This window comes from Lepidochelys kempii, chromosome 3, assembly GCF_965140285.1.
Source record: "Lepidochelys kempii isolate rLepKem1 chromosome 3, rLepKem1.hap1, whole genome shotgun sequence".
Taxonomy (NCBI): domain Eukaryota; kingdom Metazoa; phylum Chordata; order Testudines; family Cheloniidae; genus Lepidochelys; species Lepidochelys kempii.
In genome coordinates, this window is record NC_136382.1 from 191,611,887 (window position 1) to 191,629,477 (window position 17,591).

Here is a 17,591-nt window from a genome sequence, read left to right on the forward strand (position 1 = left end):
CCATCAGGATGCCCACAGCCTCAGGAGCAAGACCTTTCTGCTGGGCCCAGGAAGTGAAACATATCCATTCGAATTGGTAGGATCATCTCATGAAATCCTTCCTGCTACTCGAGAGGACATTTCCCACTGCCAATGAACATTACTGTGCCACTGGAGGTGTCCATCCAAAAACCAAGCTCCCAAATGAAGTGTCCGTGGATCAGGATGCCTGAACCTGCCATTGCGTTGTGTGAGCAGTTCTTGGAACATCAGAAGCGGAGGATGGTTTGACATGCGGAGAAGAGTTGGAAACCAGAACTGGCAAGGCCAGAATGAGGCAATCGGGATGGCCGTCACTCTCTCTCGTCACAGTTTGTGAAGGACATAGGGCAGGAGTGGTAGGGGAGGGAAGGTGTAAATTATTCGATCGGACCAGTTGATGACCAAGGCGTGGCCCTGTGAATTGTCACCAAGCCCTCCCCTGGAACAGTACTGGATTATTCCTGGGGGAATTCTGCATCACTGTGCATGCGCAGAATTCATGTTCCCCACTGATTTCTTTGCTTCCCTGTAGAAAAATGGCTTCTAATGGGAAAGCAAAGAGAAGCCACAAGAGTGGCAGCACCCTGGCAGCACAGGCGAGTCCATTTGGGCGTCCAGAGCAGCTGGCAGGGGGGTGGAGAGGGGATAGGCAGTCGTGTGTGTGATTGTGACACTCGGTCCCTCTTGCTCGCTATTGTGATATGCACAGTGTGGAGGGGCAGGGCTTTGGGGTGTTTCTGAGGAGGCAGGTAGGAGGTAGGGGGCAGGCTCTGTCCCCTCTGGCAAAACCTGGGAGAATTCTGCACCACTGCGCAAAGCAGAATTTTACAGAAATTATTAAGCGTGCAGAATTTCTTTTCCCCGAACAGAAATGGGCTGCAGTGCTGCTAGCTGCCACTAGCGGCCACTGGACCCAGCAGAGCCCAGCTCGCACAAGGAAGACACTGCTGCGGGGAGGAGAGGGAACTAGAAGGTTCCTGGCAGCTGTAGTTCCCAGCATGTCCTAAGGGAAGGAGAGGGTGGCACGCAGGAAACTCCATGCAAGCCTGTTACCAAGCATCAAGCTGTTTCTTCCTGTGGATCCCTAGCCTCGGGGTAGGGGGAGAGAAACAGTAACTAGGTTGTCATAGGGATTTCTTTAAACTCTACTCCTGGGGGAATTTTCGTGTGTGTCTGTATTGTTACAGACATACTTGCTGACAAGCATTTTGAACTAAATTACCAAAATAATTGAAACCGGCATGATTATGTAGTGTTATTTTGACAAATAAAATTTGCAGAATTTTAAAATATTGTGTGCAGAATTTTAATTTTTTTGGCACAGAATGCACCCAGGAGTAACTGTATGCACTTGCTGTTGGCATGAGAGGAAAAGAGATCCCTGACCAGGGTCCCCAACACCCAAAAACATCAGTGATTACCACGTCACCCAACTCCCATTCATAGTCGGTCATGAAATTCCTGCTGAGCGCATCGGCAATCATATTCTGGGTCCCCAGGAGATAGGTCACCGACAATAGGATATGGTGTGCATAGCATCACTTCCACAAGCATACCACTTCCACACTCTGTGCTGGGGACCTTGTCCCTCCTTGCTTGTTTATGTAGTAAACCGCAGTGGTGATGTCTGACATGAGAACATGACAAGAGTGGATGGACGGTAAAAATGCATGGCATGCCCTGCGTACCACCCTAAGTTCCAGAGAGTTGATGTGCATCCTGGGTTCCCAAGTGTTCCAAGTTCCCTGTGTCATGTGATCTACCACGTGAGCATCCCAGCCATCAAGTGATCCTTTATAATCGTCATGCTTGGCAAGGATGGAAGGGAGGGCATTCTGGAGGAAACTTGGAGCGGATATGTCCACCATTGAAATGAGAAGATGACTTCTTGTGGAATGGTAAGAATGGAGTCCATGGACTGGTGCATAGGGGAGCAGCCATAGTTGTAGACAGCAGAAGCCATGAACAGAGTGAAGGCCTTGACATCTGTGCACACTGCCATATGACCTAGGAGGGGGACAGAAGTTCTGGCTGAGACCGAGGGGCTGGATGTCACTGAAGTGATCAGGTCCAGCAGTGTCTGGAACCTGTCCTTCAGGAGATTAGCACATGTGCATGTCGATGGGTATGCCAATGAACTCCAGGAAATGCATAGGATGCAAAGACAATTTTTTGACTTTCACACTCATCCCTAGAGAGTAGAGGAGTAGAAGGAGCTGGGAAATCAATTCTTGAGCTACCATTTTGGACCATGCTGCCAGCAGCCAGGCATCCAAGTAGGTGAACTGTTATCACGTACCTACGTAAAGACTGCTGGAGCAGTAGTAAGTCTGAATGGGAGAACCCTGTATGAGAAGTGCCAAGGACCCACCGTGAACCTCAGGAACTATCTGTGGGTCATGTGGATGTTGACGTGGAAGCAGGTGTCTTGCATATCAAGAGCCATAACCCACTTGGCCTTTTTCTAGTAAGGGAATGATGGTCGCAAGTGTGACCATGTAGAACTTTGGCTTGCAAATGGAACAGTTGAGGCATCGGAGATCCAGGATTGGTCTCCATCCTCCCTTCTTCTTGTGTACCAGGAAATAATTGGAATAGAACCTTGTGTCCTGAAAGTTTGCACAGACTGGCTCTACTGCTCCTCTCCGCAGTAGGGAATCCACCTCCATGGCAAGGAGGGAATCCACTTCCACTGTCGAGAGCGGAACCTGAGATGAGACCGTTGCGGCGGATGTGGAGGAGGTAGCATCATAAACTCAATCGTTATAGCCAAGTCGAATTACATCCAGGACCCACTTGTCCATTGTTATCATGCTCCATTCTGGCAGAAAGTTTGAGATTGCCTCTGAAAAGGGTGGCTGGCAAGAGCGCTGGAGTGCAAAGTGACTGACAGTGCCCTAGATGCACTCAGAAATATTGCTTATGAGAAGATAGTGTGTGCTGTGTGGAGGATGGCCCTGGTGGGCCAGAAAGATGGGATCTTTGTACCTTTGGGCGCTTCTGTGGAGGCTCAAAGACTTGCTGGTGGTAGAAATGGGGAGCTCTGTAGAGTTGTGTAGTTAGCGGGCGATAACATTTTCTTTTGGATGCTGATTTATAAATGCTTAGCAATCGCAGGGTGGCCAGAAGGCAGCAGATCCAATGTAAAAGAGGGGGCTATCTAAGCAGGTGAGTGGACCAGAGCACATGGAGACCTCATCCCTTCCAGGGCAAATAGTTCATGAGGTCCAGGGACACATTGGAGTCTCTCCAGCATCAATGGTACTCGGTCCACGGATGGAAATGGAGCTGGTTAGGGAACCTCTCTCAGGACCGACGATCCACGAGACATTGGTGAAACTGATGCAGGAGGGGTATGATGCCCAGGAACCAGGACCGGCACATCCGTCAAGCAGTGCAAATTCTTGTCACCCTTGTGGGCCCTGGAACACACCGCTCCTCCATGGCTGGAACTCATGGACAATGCAGCATCTTTACTGGATCTGGAGGAAGACTTATTGCCATGCTTCTGTGACTCATGGCTCGGCCTCAGTGCAGGATCCATAGCACTGGTCCCAGCTGAACCAGACTGAGACTCTGCAGTAAGAGGCGCACTCTTGGAGTTCTCAGGCCGATGTACAGGGAGGGTTCCCTGGCCAGGATCCGACTGCAGTCCCATGGCTACCCCCATGAGGTGCTTCTTAAGGTGAAGGGAAGGAGAGGCAAATCCTGCACCTAGATGCTGCATGGGCTTTCCCCAAGCCGTACAGACAGCACTGGTGCGCATCGCTGATCGAAAACGAGCGAGGGCAGGAAGTGCAGCATAATCCAGTATATAGATACAGGTGCTGGGCAGGGGGTGGGAGGTAGCAGGAAACCACCAAAGCAGCGTCCCAAAGTCCTTAATCCTAAGAAATTACTACAAACACTAAAACTACCACAAAAACAATAAAACTCTATGTACACGAATAAAAACAGTTTTTCTATAAAGATTGGAAAAAGAAAAGGAGGAAAGTGCAACACCAAGGGTGAGAGAACAGCAGAAGCTCCAACTCTGAACATGCAGCGCTGAGAAGGAACTGAAAGCGAAGTTGGTCTGCCCTGCCCTTTATCGCCTCGGGTGAAACCACGAGGTGGCACAAGGGCGCATGCGCAGACTGACTGACACTACTACTCTGAAAAGCTCCAGCTTCATGGCACTTGCGCATTACCGTCAGTGGATACAACAGGGCCCATCATTTGGGGAATAAAAGTTATGCGCACACATCTGAAAGTTAAAGTACTAGGGTCAACTCCTTAAATACTTACTCAGTTTTTACACAATTGCTAAAATCAAGCAAACTCCCAGTGAATGAACTGAGTCAAAAAAACTACTTAAGGATGCCAGGATTTGGCCCTTTAAGCAGGAGGATAGTGAAAACATTTACATATTCTGTCACCATGAATGAGGATGCTTTTTGTTGAAACTTGAATTGTTGAACACAACTTGAATTTCCACCTTAATTAGAATGACAGAGCAACCATTTCAGAGTTTCCTAATAAACAGGAGCTGGGTTTAGCAGAAGCTTTACAATACCATTTAAACAGACACGGCTAAAGTAATCAATTTCTTTAACATCAGGCATAAGTAAGGGAAAAAAGGATTAAAATATTTCTATTTAATGAGAAAATGGTATCATCAACTGCATCACACAAGTCCAAATCCTGTCCTCAAGTAAGCATTTGTGTAACATATACAATTATTAATATTATTAATATTTATTAGTTGGAACCCCAGCGATGGACCAGGACCCCATTGTGCTAGGTGCTGTACAAACACAAAACAAACAAATAGTCCTTGCCACAAAGAGCTCACGGTCTAAATACAAAACAAGAGACACCAGATGGATACAGACTGGGACTGTAAGGAAACTATTATACAGTATTGGTCTGCAAGGTAAGCTATGGTCTTAGCACACCAGAAGCCTAACCAATGTCAAATTTTTATAGGCATCCTGTAGGTAAAGGAGAGCTTTGAAGGAGCATAACGAGGAAGATGAGAATAAGCAAATGATCAATTTGGCAACAGGATGTTCAGTAATAAATTAACTATTTTAACATAGTTGCAAAAAGACTGAAAGATGCAGTAAAGGAACTCACACTTGAATAGCAGTTAAATACATATTTGTGAGCCCAACATACATTCTGAGTCCTAATTATTTACCTATACAGAGTCATAAATATGCATGGCACATCACAAAATATAAGATGGGTCTCCACTCAGAGGAGTTTACTAACTAAATAAGACATAATAAAATGAATAAAAAGAATAATGGCAATGGGGAAAGGAGAATATAATCGTGGAAGGAAGGGAAGAATGAAAAGTTACAAGTAATAAAAATCGTGTGATGTGAAAAACCATGTGTAAGTAGTGCATATCCCTTGTTACTTCTGAATTTTCTCTCTCTACTTTAAAAGAAACGGTAACACTTACAAAAGCACTGTTTAATAATGAAGTGTGACAGGCTAATGCTAGTTATGAAATAAATGGAGCAAATGGAATAAAACCAACAGTGATACTTGCTATTTTTCCCCAGGTACCCTAATCTGTCAAATACACATCATCTTTCAACCTCTATGGACGATCAATTAGCCAAGCACAAGCTATGGCTAAGAGTATTGTACAACTTACCAGGGAAATCTCCTTTCCGGCTGCTTTGGCCAAACTCCTGAAGCTGAGCTTGCTGGTTTATCTGTTCTTTCTGCAAATTTTCATACCAATGGGTAACCTCAGCCCTTAGATCTGCCACTTGATCACTAGGATACATTTCTATAGTCATCTGAAACATAATGCACACATTTTTTCAGAATGAACAATGAATGTTATGAAACAAAATGATCTAGGAATAAAATCCATTTGGAAAACCAAAGTTCTTTTAACTACCTTGTCAGGAAGTCCAGCTGGCTGACATACAATTCTTAGTGGTAATGATTGTTTATCACTAAGTGCCTTTAAGTGACTGCTGATACCAGTGCCTTCAATCTGCCACTGTCTCAGATGATACGCAAACCTTAAGAAGCATATAAAAATCACACATAAAAACACCAAATGTTTTTGTTAACATCTATTTAACTCAAAAGCCTGACAAACAGTAGGAAGACAAGAAGGCTGAGAAAGCTCCCAGCTCCACTTCTCTGGTCCTGCAGAGATTCCGACACAAAAAGAAAAAAGACAAGACTTTGTATTCCTGAAATTGCTTTAGTTTAAAACAAAACAAAACACAAAACACTTTCCACCTTTTTTTAAACATCATGAAAAGGGCCCTACCAAATTCACAGCTGTGAAAAATGCATCACGGACCATGAAATCTGGTCTCTCCCGTGAAATTTGGTCTTTTGTGTACTTTAATCTTATACTATACAGATTTCATGGGGGAGATCAGCATTTCCAAAACTGGGGGTCCTGAGCCAAAAAGGGGAGGCGGGAGAGAAGCAAGCTTCTTGTGGGGGGAGGGTCACAGTATTGCCACCCTTACTTCTGCGCTGTCTTCAGAGCTGGGTGGCCAGACAATGGTGGTTGCTAGCCAGGCACCCAGCTCTGACAGCTCCGCTGCCACCAGCAGCACTGGCATGGTATGGTATGATTGCAACCCTTTTGCGCTGCTGCCTTCAGAGCTGGGGCCTTGGCCCAGCAACTGCCACTCTTCAGCTGCCCAGCTCTGAAGGCAGCAGCGCAGAAGTAAGGGTGGCAATACCATAACATGCCATCCTTACTTCTGAACTGCTGCAGGCGGCAGCGCTGCCTTCAGAGCTGGGCTCTCAGCCAGCAGCCACTGCTCTCCGGTAGCCCAGATGAAGGCAGCGCTGCCAGCAGCAGCAGCGCGGAAATAAGGGTGGCAATACTGCAACCCTCCTACAATAACCTTACGACTCCTCCACAACCCTCTTTTGGGTAAGGACCCTTACAGTTACAACAATGTGAAATTTCAAATTTAAATATCTGAAATTTTAGATTTTTAAAACTCATGAAATTGACCAAAATGGACTGTGAATTTGATATGGCCCTAATCATGAAACAGCAAAAGAGGACAACCATCTTTTTTTTCCTGGCCAAAAACCTTTAACAGACTAAGCTTCACACAAAATATTTGCAAAGTATGTATTATTATCCCCATTTTACACAGAGGAAACCAAATGAGTAATTTACATCTCTGTTTTTCAGTATTTCACTCAACTCAAATTTCAAATGATAGGAAAATAAATTACAATAAATCCCAACTCAAAATATATTGAAGAAATTGTTTACCTTCTCCTAAAAGCTTCAAGGTGTGTCTTTAGCATTAAAAGTCCTCTTTCAATTATGGTGAGACTCGAGTGGGAGTCTTGCTCAAGATTACTGGAAGCTATCATAAGGCTCTCCATACACTTGCTAATAAATTCTTGTTCTTTTTCCAGACCTGTTTTACCTGCAAGTCAGATATTTAAGTAACTATGTGCCGAATGTACTGAAAACTGCAAGTTTTAGCACTCAAGATTAAAACAAGATAAACTAATATTCTTTAAAAGATTTTCTTTTTAACAAAAAAATGACTAAGATTATTTTGTACAATATCCTTGGATTTTAGTATACCCGTGTAAATAAAACTGAGAACTCTTACCATTAATGTAATAAGAATTGATATACTGGATAGCTGCTCGACTGACATCACCAGACTGTGCTCTTAAAGCAATGCCCCAGAATTGGTCCATACCACACAACTGTTAAGACAAATGAAAAATTTGTCACGTAGTTATTTTCTCTTGGGAATCATCTCTCCCTAAGTTTGAGACATTTACACTGCGTCTTTTCCTGTTAATACTGGAGATACTCCCACAGAATGCTGGGATTGGGCCAAGCCACGAATGGGTGGGACCTGAGCATCTGAAGCACTATGGGCAAACTCTAGATAGGAAAGATAGGTCTGACTATTGGTTTGGAAACAAATGCTACCCTAAGGAACCTTGACAACATTGTGCTATCTACCCAAAAACTTAAGCTCATTCAAGTGATAGTACTATTCAGCAGTGAGACTGTCAGAAATGATGGTAGAAGATCTTAAAGCCAAGCCTAAGTCATCCTGAAAGAAACCTATGGAAGCTGGACTGCCTGATTGCTTGAAGTTAATCTTTGTATCTTAGCATCCATCAGAGAACTTTGTGTAAACTCCTGAGTAAGCAAAAATGACACAAGGCTTGCAAAAAGCTCAGAGAGGAATATCCCACGTTGTTTATAGGACTTGCTTCTCAATAGTCAAACTGTTAGGCCCAGTTACTCTTAAGTGGGATGAAGAAGCAAACCCTGAGATGGGAGATCCTGGCTTGCTGGGGAGATGGAATAAAGATCTCTATGAAAGCTACATTAGGTTTGACTATCACAGCATACATGGCCACTTTCATCTGACCCCCTTTTTAATCTTCTGGATCCCTTTTTCCAGTAGTGGAAAGGGGGGGGAGGGAGGAAGGGGGAAACACACAGAAGACAATTCATCTATCTGCGAGCCAATATAAGACAGTTACTAACTGGTGTTCAAGATGTGTGTGCTCGCCACATGCACCAGTGCCAGAAGTTTTTCCCTCAGCAGTAGCTGTAGGGGACCAGCTCTGGTACCCCTTGGAGTGGCACGCAAATGCCGCGGTATATAGGGTGCTGCCAGCTCTCACGACCCTCAGTTCCTTCTTGCTGCAAACTCCGACAATGGGGAAAGAGGGCGGGTTGTGGAATGGACATGAGCAACACATCTCAAAGAACACCAGTTACGGAAAAAGATAATTGTCTTTTCTTCTTTGAGTGCTTGCTCAGGTCCATTCAACTTAGATGAGACCCAAGCAGTACCCCTCGGAGATGAGTAGGAGTTCACGGATGTGTAGACTGCAACACAGCTCTGCCGAACCCAGCGTCATCTCTGGCCAAGGAGCACGTCGTGGCTCAACAGATATCCTGGATTGGGAAGTGTGCCAGGAAGGCTGCCGAAGATGCCTGAGATCTGGTTGACTGGGCTCTGACGATCGGCGGTGGAGGGACTCCCGCCAACCCATAGCAGGTGTGAATGTAAGAGGTGATCCAGTTAGAAATCCTCTGTGTGGACATTAGGAGGCCCTTCATTCTGTCAGCTGTAGAGATGAAAAGCTGAGTCGACTTATGGAAAGATTATTGTCTGTCTGTTCCGCAAACTGGGCTTGCCCATCGAAGGGAAGGTCTTGCATCAACTGCTGAGCCTCCATGGACAAGCCAGAGAGAAGCGGCCAGGATGCCCGGCACATGGCAACAACCAAGGCCATGGTTCAGGTGGTGGTATCTGCTGCATCCAACGCCACCTGGAGCATCACCCTGGCCAGAGTCGTGCCCTCCTCCATGACTGCCCTGAACTCCTTCCTAGAAGCCTCAGGCACGGAGCCCTTGAACTTGACCAGGGCTTGCCACATGTTAAAGTCATAGCGTCCCAGGAGCGCCTGATGGTTGGCCACCCTCAACTGGAGACTAGAGGATAAATAAACCTTACGGGCATCTAGTAACAAGTCTAGTCTCTTGGGCCTGTTCTACACTGAGAGGAGGCGGGGGAGTGTCCATCTAAGATATGCAACTTCAGCTACGAGAATAGCATAGCTGAAGTCGACGTATCTTAGATCGACTTAGAATCACTTATTTCGCGTTCTCGTGGGGTGGGATCGACGGCCGCCGTTCCCCCATCTACTCCGCTTCCGCCTCTCACCATGGAGGAGTTCCGGAGTCGATGGAAGAGTGATTGGGGATTGATTTATCACGTCTACACTAGACGCAATAAATCGATCCCCGATAGATCCATCACTACCCGCCGATCCAGTGGGTAACGTAGACGTGGCCTAGGAGTCCTTGTTCTTAGGGGTAGCTCCGTGCCAGGAAGTGCCCACACGCGGTGATGCCCTCCTAGGGGATTGGTGACGGTCCGAGGAATGGTAGCGTCGATCCCTCAACAAATCTCTGGAGAGGTACCATGGTCTTGGAGATACTGTGTACAAGGACTGGTACTCCTGCCAGGGGGGCACGTGCTTCCAAAGGTCTGCACCCGGACGCTGGCGAGCTGCACCTCGAGCCTGTCTACCCATGCCCAAGTTCCAGGGACTGAACGGGGCTGCCCTGCATCTGTCGTTCACAGTCAGAGGCGTGGCAGCTACGGGAGGGCGAGCGCTGGTGGGACGTCCCCTGCGATAGGGAACAGTGCCACTGTGGGGGGGACCAGGGCGGTCCAGGGAACCGCAGGAGCCGGTGTGGGCAGCATCAGGAGGGACATGATCTCCTCCACCACCTGCAAGGCCTCTGGCGTGGACGGTATCCGGAGCTGGCGGAGGCCTCTGCCACTATCTGGGGTGGCTGGTGAATGGGCTGGGCTATCCCACTCAACCGGACCTTGGGCCCGAGATCCTGACAGGGGTGAAGAGTTGCCTAGCATGGGACCTCGCTCGCACACAGTCTTATCCTTTCCCTTGTGGGAGGTTGTAGAGCAACCTTGCACCATCTTCTTGGGCTTCTTAGCTGGAGCAACAGATGGGGACTGGTGCTGGTCAGTGGACGGACCCGGTGTGGCACTGTGTACTGAGGTCACAGTGCTCGGTGCCGAGTCAGAGCATTGCTTTGGTGCTGGGATGAGAGTCGACTCCACAAGGTGCTCTCTTAAGTGAATATTGTGCCCCTTCTTAGTCCTTGGCTTGAAGGAATTGCAAATTTTGCACTTTTCACTAATGTGCCCTTCGCCCAAGCAACACAGACAGCTGCTGTGTGAATCACTAATGGGCATGGGCCTCTTGTTAAATCCTGAGGACTGGGGCATGCCCTGTCCTGAGGCAAAGTCCCGTTTTGGGAGCTATGAAGTCTATAAGGGATTTACTAACACTAACAGAAAACTATATACACGATAATACAAGAATTAACGAGTTCATACAAACAAGAAAGCAACTGCGCTAGCTGAAGCAGCAACAGTTCCAGTACCATCACTGGCGTCAAGAAGGAACTGAGTGTGGGGGGAGCTGGCGGCGCCCTATATACCACGGTATATGTGTGCCATTCAAGGGGGCGCCGGAGCTGGTCCCCTACAGATACTGCTGAGGGAAAAAACTTCCAGCACCGGTGCATGTGGCGAGCACACATACCTAAGTTGAATGGACATGAGCAAGCACTCAAAGAACTGTTCCTATTGACCTTTGGTCATCTTAGCTAATAAAGAACCACCAGGCCTTTTTGTTTGCACTGGATGTGAACAGATCCACCTGGAGGGCTCCCTAAATATCAGCTGCAACAATCCTTGCTTAAGGACCACTCTCAGTTATGTATCTGCCAGCAAATTTTTAGTCTGCATTTTTGTACATTGTATCTTATGTTGATCAGATAGATAGAGGCTATGTGACCTTGTGCCCACTTGCTGATTTACGTATGCCACAGTCATTGTGTCATGAACTTGAACCAAGATGTTATCCTTTCTCAAGCGATCCTGGAAACCCTGAAAAATTATCATGACCAAATCTCACCTGTGGCAAGCTGATGTTCTGGAGCCTTTCTGACAACACTTCCTGTATAACATGGCAGCTCAAGTAAGCTCACCATCCTGCAAGGTTGCCACATCTGAGGTCAGGACTTTGGAGTACAGATTGTGAATAGAGGATGCTACCACCCCATGGTTCTTCTGTTTTCATGAACGGAGGGTTATAATTACTCTAGATGGCATCTTTAATTTGCTCTGCATCTCTCTTTGGGAATGGTTCCGGGACTTTTAAGAGCAATCCCTGAAACTCTCATGAACTGTCTTGCCCATGGAGTAATCTTTATGCAAGAGACCTGAAGATCTAGGTGTACAGGCAAAACAAATGAATGATATTCTAATGCAGGACACCTGATCAGGATCTTCCTGAAACTTTGCTCTGTCAGACAAACTGACTCTTCTTGTGTCTATTTCAAAGCCAAGGTGGACGGCCCTCTAAGAAGGGAACAAGGAGCTCTTCTTTCCATGTATTATAAACCCAAAAAGCACAGAGGAGTTGCAGAGTTTTCTGCCATGACCCCTTGTGAATCAACATTAGGAAGTATGAAGTAAGTAGAATTTAATGACTTGCTAATTGAGCCTTTCCCCATTATTGTAAGTCTCCTATTCCTTCACAATGACTTGTTCAAAGGAGGAGTGAAGACAGATGGAAAATTCTGTCTTGGATTTGGATGGAGTTATTTACCCTTGGATTTGATTGCTTTTTTTTTATCCTGATGAAATCTCGATGGTGGTCACCACCTTTCTCCCCATTGTCTTAAATGTGTATGGAGGAAAAAACTTCTTCTAATCTCTGGCATGGTGTTACCTTGGTCTGAAGCTGACAATTCTCTTTTGCAGGGGATCAGATAGAACCTAATGGAATAAGATGAGTATCTGAAAGGCTTCTTGGTATTTTTTGTGTTTTCTGGTCTTTGGAGACTTTTTGCTCCTTTTGCCTCTTAGAGGATTTTCCCTCACATCTGAGAATCTGTCCTAAGTGGTGTTACCATTTGAGAGATAAGTCAGAGGGATGGCTTTGAGTCCCTGTGTTCCCCCCATTATCCAATGTATAACTGGAGAGGAAATGCAGGAGATCCTTCTCCTGGTAAAAAAAGAAGAGTCACAACAAATGCCAAGGGATTCTACTAAGAACATGAGAGTGGAGGCCGATACTTTTTACCATTTCACCTTCAAGGTAGACTGGACAGATGGAGGAAGCTGAAAGAATTTTGTACTTATTCTCTGATCATTGAGGAAGGACCTGGCTGCTGGATCCCAAGAAGGCCATATCCCACCATTGCAAAGGTATATCTGGAAGTGCCTTGGGTGGTGTGGGAGCCCCAATGTGCTGTCCTTTATAACCTTTCTGCTGACAAAACAAGAGTCTTTAAGCTGGGAGCAACTATGGCAAAGCTCCTTCCTGTGGCTCCTGAGAGGGCCTTCTCTCAAATGGAGTACCTCTTGGCCTTTCACCTAGGATTTTTAGCCTACTTTACTGAGGAGATAGAAACAAATGGAAGAAATGAGGTCAGCAGGTGGCATTATAGGATATAATCCTCAAAATAATTTCATCACCTAGGTGATGGATAGAGGAAGGGAGAATACATCTCATGTCTGCCCCAAAATTTAGCTTTAAAAATAAACATGGTAATGGAATAGGCAGGAATGATGGGTCAATTCTGTATGCATGGCCTGAGGAAGATAATCTGGCATGAGGCTGGAAGTGATGTGACGAAGCCTTAGAGCCCCCTGGAAAAGTATGAACTGCTTTCAGTATGATTCAAAGGGAGATGCAGCCCAAATCTCTCAGACTGGGGGGAAAGGTCATGATCTACAAACATAACCCTCCTGTAAGCCTTACTGCTAATGCTACACTTTAAACACTAGCAAAATTTAATTATAGAGGAATACTTTGATATCCAGTATTCCTATCAAACACAGGAGGCCCATAGCACTGTTAGCTTTGGTTGGCAACCTCCACAGAAACTGAAAGTCAAAACAACAAAGCTAAGCTGCTGAGGTGAATGATTCAGAGGACACTGCTACACAGTACTTTTCACTCTTCAGTTTCTTTGTAAACTGAAAGCTTACGTGTCATTCTTAATTTGTATTTATATATTGTGGTGCCATAAACGTGTCTATAGAACAGGCTTCAGATGTGCGAAGAGCTTTCAACAGGAAGAAAGTAAACAGCGAATAAATGGAATAAAAAACAAGTAGAGATATGAAATAGTGAATAAAGATAGTAAACATAAACTGAAAGTGTCTTTTCAATCTAACCAATACTTCAGGGAAATAAAGGGCACTGAAGTCTGCAGTATTAGAATATATAAAAAAGTTTAAGGCACACACAGATATCCATCAACAAATTCTTCAAGAAGAGTCAAGATTTTTCAATTTAACATACTGTTGACAAATTTACACAGTATTTTAAACAAAGACTTAAATTTTATAGCAAATAATTAAAGGCTATTTTTCAAAGCAGTTGATAATATATTCTCCTCTCAATTAAATGAATGTAATTATTTACTGAGTATTCTACTTAAAGGGTGGAGGGGTAGGCCTCAAAAGTATGTCCAAAATAAATTGTTTTAGATTTACACTTACATATAAATGAAAGAAATATATGTACCAGAGTGTTTCAAACAGTCACTTAAATTTAATTTGCTAAAAACGTATATGATGAATCTTAGCTACAATATATGAAAAATAAAAATCATTTACTTAAACCATAATACAAACTGTGTGACACAAAAGACAGTTACCTGTTCTGTAACTGGTGTTCTTCGAGATGTGTTGCTCATGTCTATTCCACAGTAGGTGTGTGTGCGCGCCAAGTGCACCGGTGCTGGAAGTTTTTCCCTTAGCAGTACCTATGGGGGGGAGCACCGCTGCGACACTTGGAGTGGCGCCTCTATATCGCGCTATAAGGGGAGCCGTGAGCTCCCCCCACCCTTGGTTCCTTCTTGCCGGACAACTCCAAAAGCGGGGAAGGACGGCGGGATGTGGAATAGACATGAGCAACACATCCCAAAGAACACCAGTTACTGAACAGGTAACTGTCTTTTCTTCTTCAAGTGATTGCTCATGTGTATTCCACAGTAGGTGATTCCAAGCTATATCTGTTGGAGGTGGGTAGGAGTTCATGAGTTCCCGGGACATAGTACTACTCTGCCGAACCCGGCGTCATCCCTAGTTTGGGAGACGATCGCATAACGCACAGCAAACGTGTGCACTGAAGACCAGGTGGCAGCCCTACAGATGTCCTGGATAGGGACATGGGCTACATAGGCAGCCGACAAGGCCTGAGCCCTCATTGAATGCACCCTGACGATCGATGGCGGGGGAACCCCTGCCAGATCTTAGCACGCGCGTATGGACGAGGTGATCCAGCAAGAAAGGTGCTGGGTGGAAATAGGCTGCCCCTTCATGTGCTCATCCGAGGCAACGAAGAGTTGCGAGGATTTATGGAACCGTTTAGTCCAATCCAGGTAGAAGGCCAGTGCCCTGCGCACATCGAGCGTGTGGAGGCGGCGTTCCCCATTGAAAGAATGGGGCTTGGGACAGAGCACGGAAAGGAAGATGTCCTGTTCCATATGGAAGGCGGAAACCACCTCTGGGAGGAATGCAGGGTGTGGGCGAAGTTGGATCTTATCCTTGTGGAAGACCATATATGGAGGTTCCGAGGTCAAGACCCTGAGCTCTGAGACACGTTGGGCCAACGTGATTGCTACAAGGAAGGCTACCTTCCAGGAGTGGTGAGACCAGGAACTCGTGGCCAAGGGTTCAAAGGAAGGCCCCATGAGGCGGGACAACACCAGGTTTAGGTCCCATTGCAGTACAGGGGATCTAGCATATGGGAAAGAATGGTCAAGGCCTCTCAGGAAGCGGGAGGTCATAGTATGGGAGAAGACCAAGTGACCTTGCACCGGCAGGTGGAAGGCCGATACGGCCGCCAAGTGTACTCTGACAGAGGCAAGTGCCAGCCCTTGGGTCCTAACGGACACAAGGTACTCAAGGATAAGCTGGAGCAGTGCAGACAATGGGGAGACTCCCCGCTCCCCTGCCCACCTGGAAAATCTGGACCACTTCGCCAGGTACGTCCGGCATATGGACGGCTTCCTACTTTCCAGGAGGACCCGCCTGACTTCCTCAGAACACCTCCTCTCCTCCACGTCTAGCCCCCGAGCAGCCATGCTGTCAGGTGGAAAGCGGCCAGACTGGGATGAAGGAGGCGGCCCTCATTCTGGGAGAGGAGGTCTGGACAAAGCGGCAACCTCCTTGGAGGGGCCGCCAACAGGTCCAGTAGGGTCCCGTACCAGTGTTGATGGGGCCAGGCTGGGGCAATAAGGATGATACATGCCTTGTCTGTTTTCATTTTTTCTAGAACATTTCCTATAAGGGGAAATGGTGGAAAAGCATAGAAATGCTGGTCCGACCACTGCAGGAGGAAGGCATCTGAGATCGCATCCCTTCCCAACCCCTGCCCGGAACAAAACCAGGGGCAACGCTGGTTCTGGCAGGTCGCGAACAGGTCCATGTGGGGAATTCCCCACTCTCAGAAGAGCCAGTGAGTGACCTCTGAGTGGACCGACCACTCGTAATGGGAGGAGAAAACTCTGCTGAGGCAATAGGCCTGTGTATTGCGGGCACCCAATAGGTGGAAAGCCCTCAGGGAGATGTCATGGCCTATAAAGAACTCCCATAAGCTCAGAGCTTCCCGGTACAGAGCCGAGGACCGTGCCCCACCTTGCCTGTTGATGTAGAACAGCGCGGTGGTGTTGTCCGTAAGGACTCTGACCACCTTGCAGTGAAGCTGCGTGATGAAAGCCACACACGCCAACCGTATCACCCTGAGCTCCCTGATATTTATATGGAGGGACATGTCCAAGATTGACCACATCCCTTGGGTTTGCATGTTCCCTATGTGGGCTCCCCAGCCCAACTCCGATGCACTGGACACCAGGTCTATTGACGGGGCCGTCTCCCGGAAAGGAACCTCTTGGAGCATGTTGCCCAGGGAGGACCACCATTGTAGGTCGGCAATTACTGGGGTCAGTACCGTGAGGACCTTGCCCAGGCCATCCCGTGCCTGGGAAAAGTGGGAGGCTAGCCATTGCTGGAGGGGCCTCATTCAGAGCCTGGCGTGGCAGACCACATATATGCACGCCACCATGTGTCCCAGGATCTGAAGGCACACCCTTGCTGTTGTCACCGGAAAAGCCATGACCGAGGCGATGAGACCTTTAAGGGTTTCGAACCTGCCACTAGGAGAGAGACTGTGGCCCTTAAGGAGTCCAGTAGTGCCCCTATGAATTCTATGCGCTATACTGGGATGAGCATTGATTTGGTCTTGTTTACTAACAGGCCGAGACTGGCACATGTAGACAGGAGCAGATCCACATGCGCCCTTACCTGAGACCGTGAGTTGCCCTTGAGAAGTCTATCATCCAGATATTGGAACATCTGGACCCCTTCTCGTCTGAGGTAGGCCGCCGCCACCGTCATTCACTTTGTGAATACCCTGGGCGCCATGGATACGCCAAACGGGAGAACCATGAACTGGTAGTGGTTGGACCCCACCAGGAAACGGAGGAAGCACCTGAATCTTTCGAAAATACGGATGTGGAAATACACGTCCTGAAAGTCCAGGGCCACCTACCAGTCCCCTGGGTTCAGGGAGGGGATAATAGAAGCCAGGGGACACCATGGGGAACTAGGAGCGGACCATAAACTGATTGAGATTCCGCAGATCTAGGATGGGCCTGAGACCTCCTTTCGCCTTTCGGATCAGGAAATATCGGGAGTAGAAGCCCCTGTCCTGGAATTCTACTGGCACTCTCTCCACCGCCCCAGGCGTAGTAGTCCTTCCACCTCCTGACCTAGGAGGTGAACGTCTTCTGGGTCCCACAAGCCCACCAGGGATGGGGGCATGGTTGGGCGGGGGTGAACTGAACTGCAACTTGTAGCCCTTGGAAATGGTGTTGAGGACCCAGCGGTCCGAGGTTATTCGTGACCATTCCCCGTGGAAGGCAGACCATTGGTTGCCGAACACAAACTTTATTAGTAGGGAGATTTCCA

The 17,591-nt window shown here is 47.1% G+C and overlaps 1 protein-coding gene across 12 annotated transcripts in view; it reads right to left on the minus strand.

Annotated features, from left to right (window-relative positions):
• The window catches only part of USP34 (ubiquitin specific peptidase 34), a 266,169-nt gene that overhangs the window by 125,817 nt on the left and 122,761 nt on the right, over positions 1-17,591 (minus strand). For all 12 annotated transcript variants that reach the window (XM_073339379.2, XM_073339385.2, XM_073339383.2 and 9 more), the window contains 4 exons: positions 7,638-7,737; positions 7,286-7,445; positions 5,924-6,050; positions 5,672-5,819 (listed from right to left, as the gene is read on the minus strand). In XM_073339379.2, coding sequence (XP_073195480.1) covers positions 5,672-5,819; positions 5,924-6,050; positions 7,286-7,445; positions 7,638-7,737 — 535 coding nt within the window. The remainder of the gene's footprint in view (positions 1-5,671; positions 5,820-5,923; positions 6,051-7,285; positions 7,446-7,637; positions 7,738-17,591) is intronic.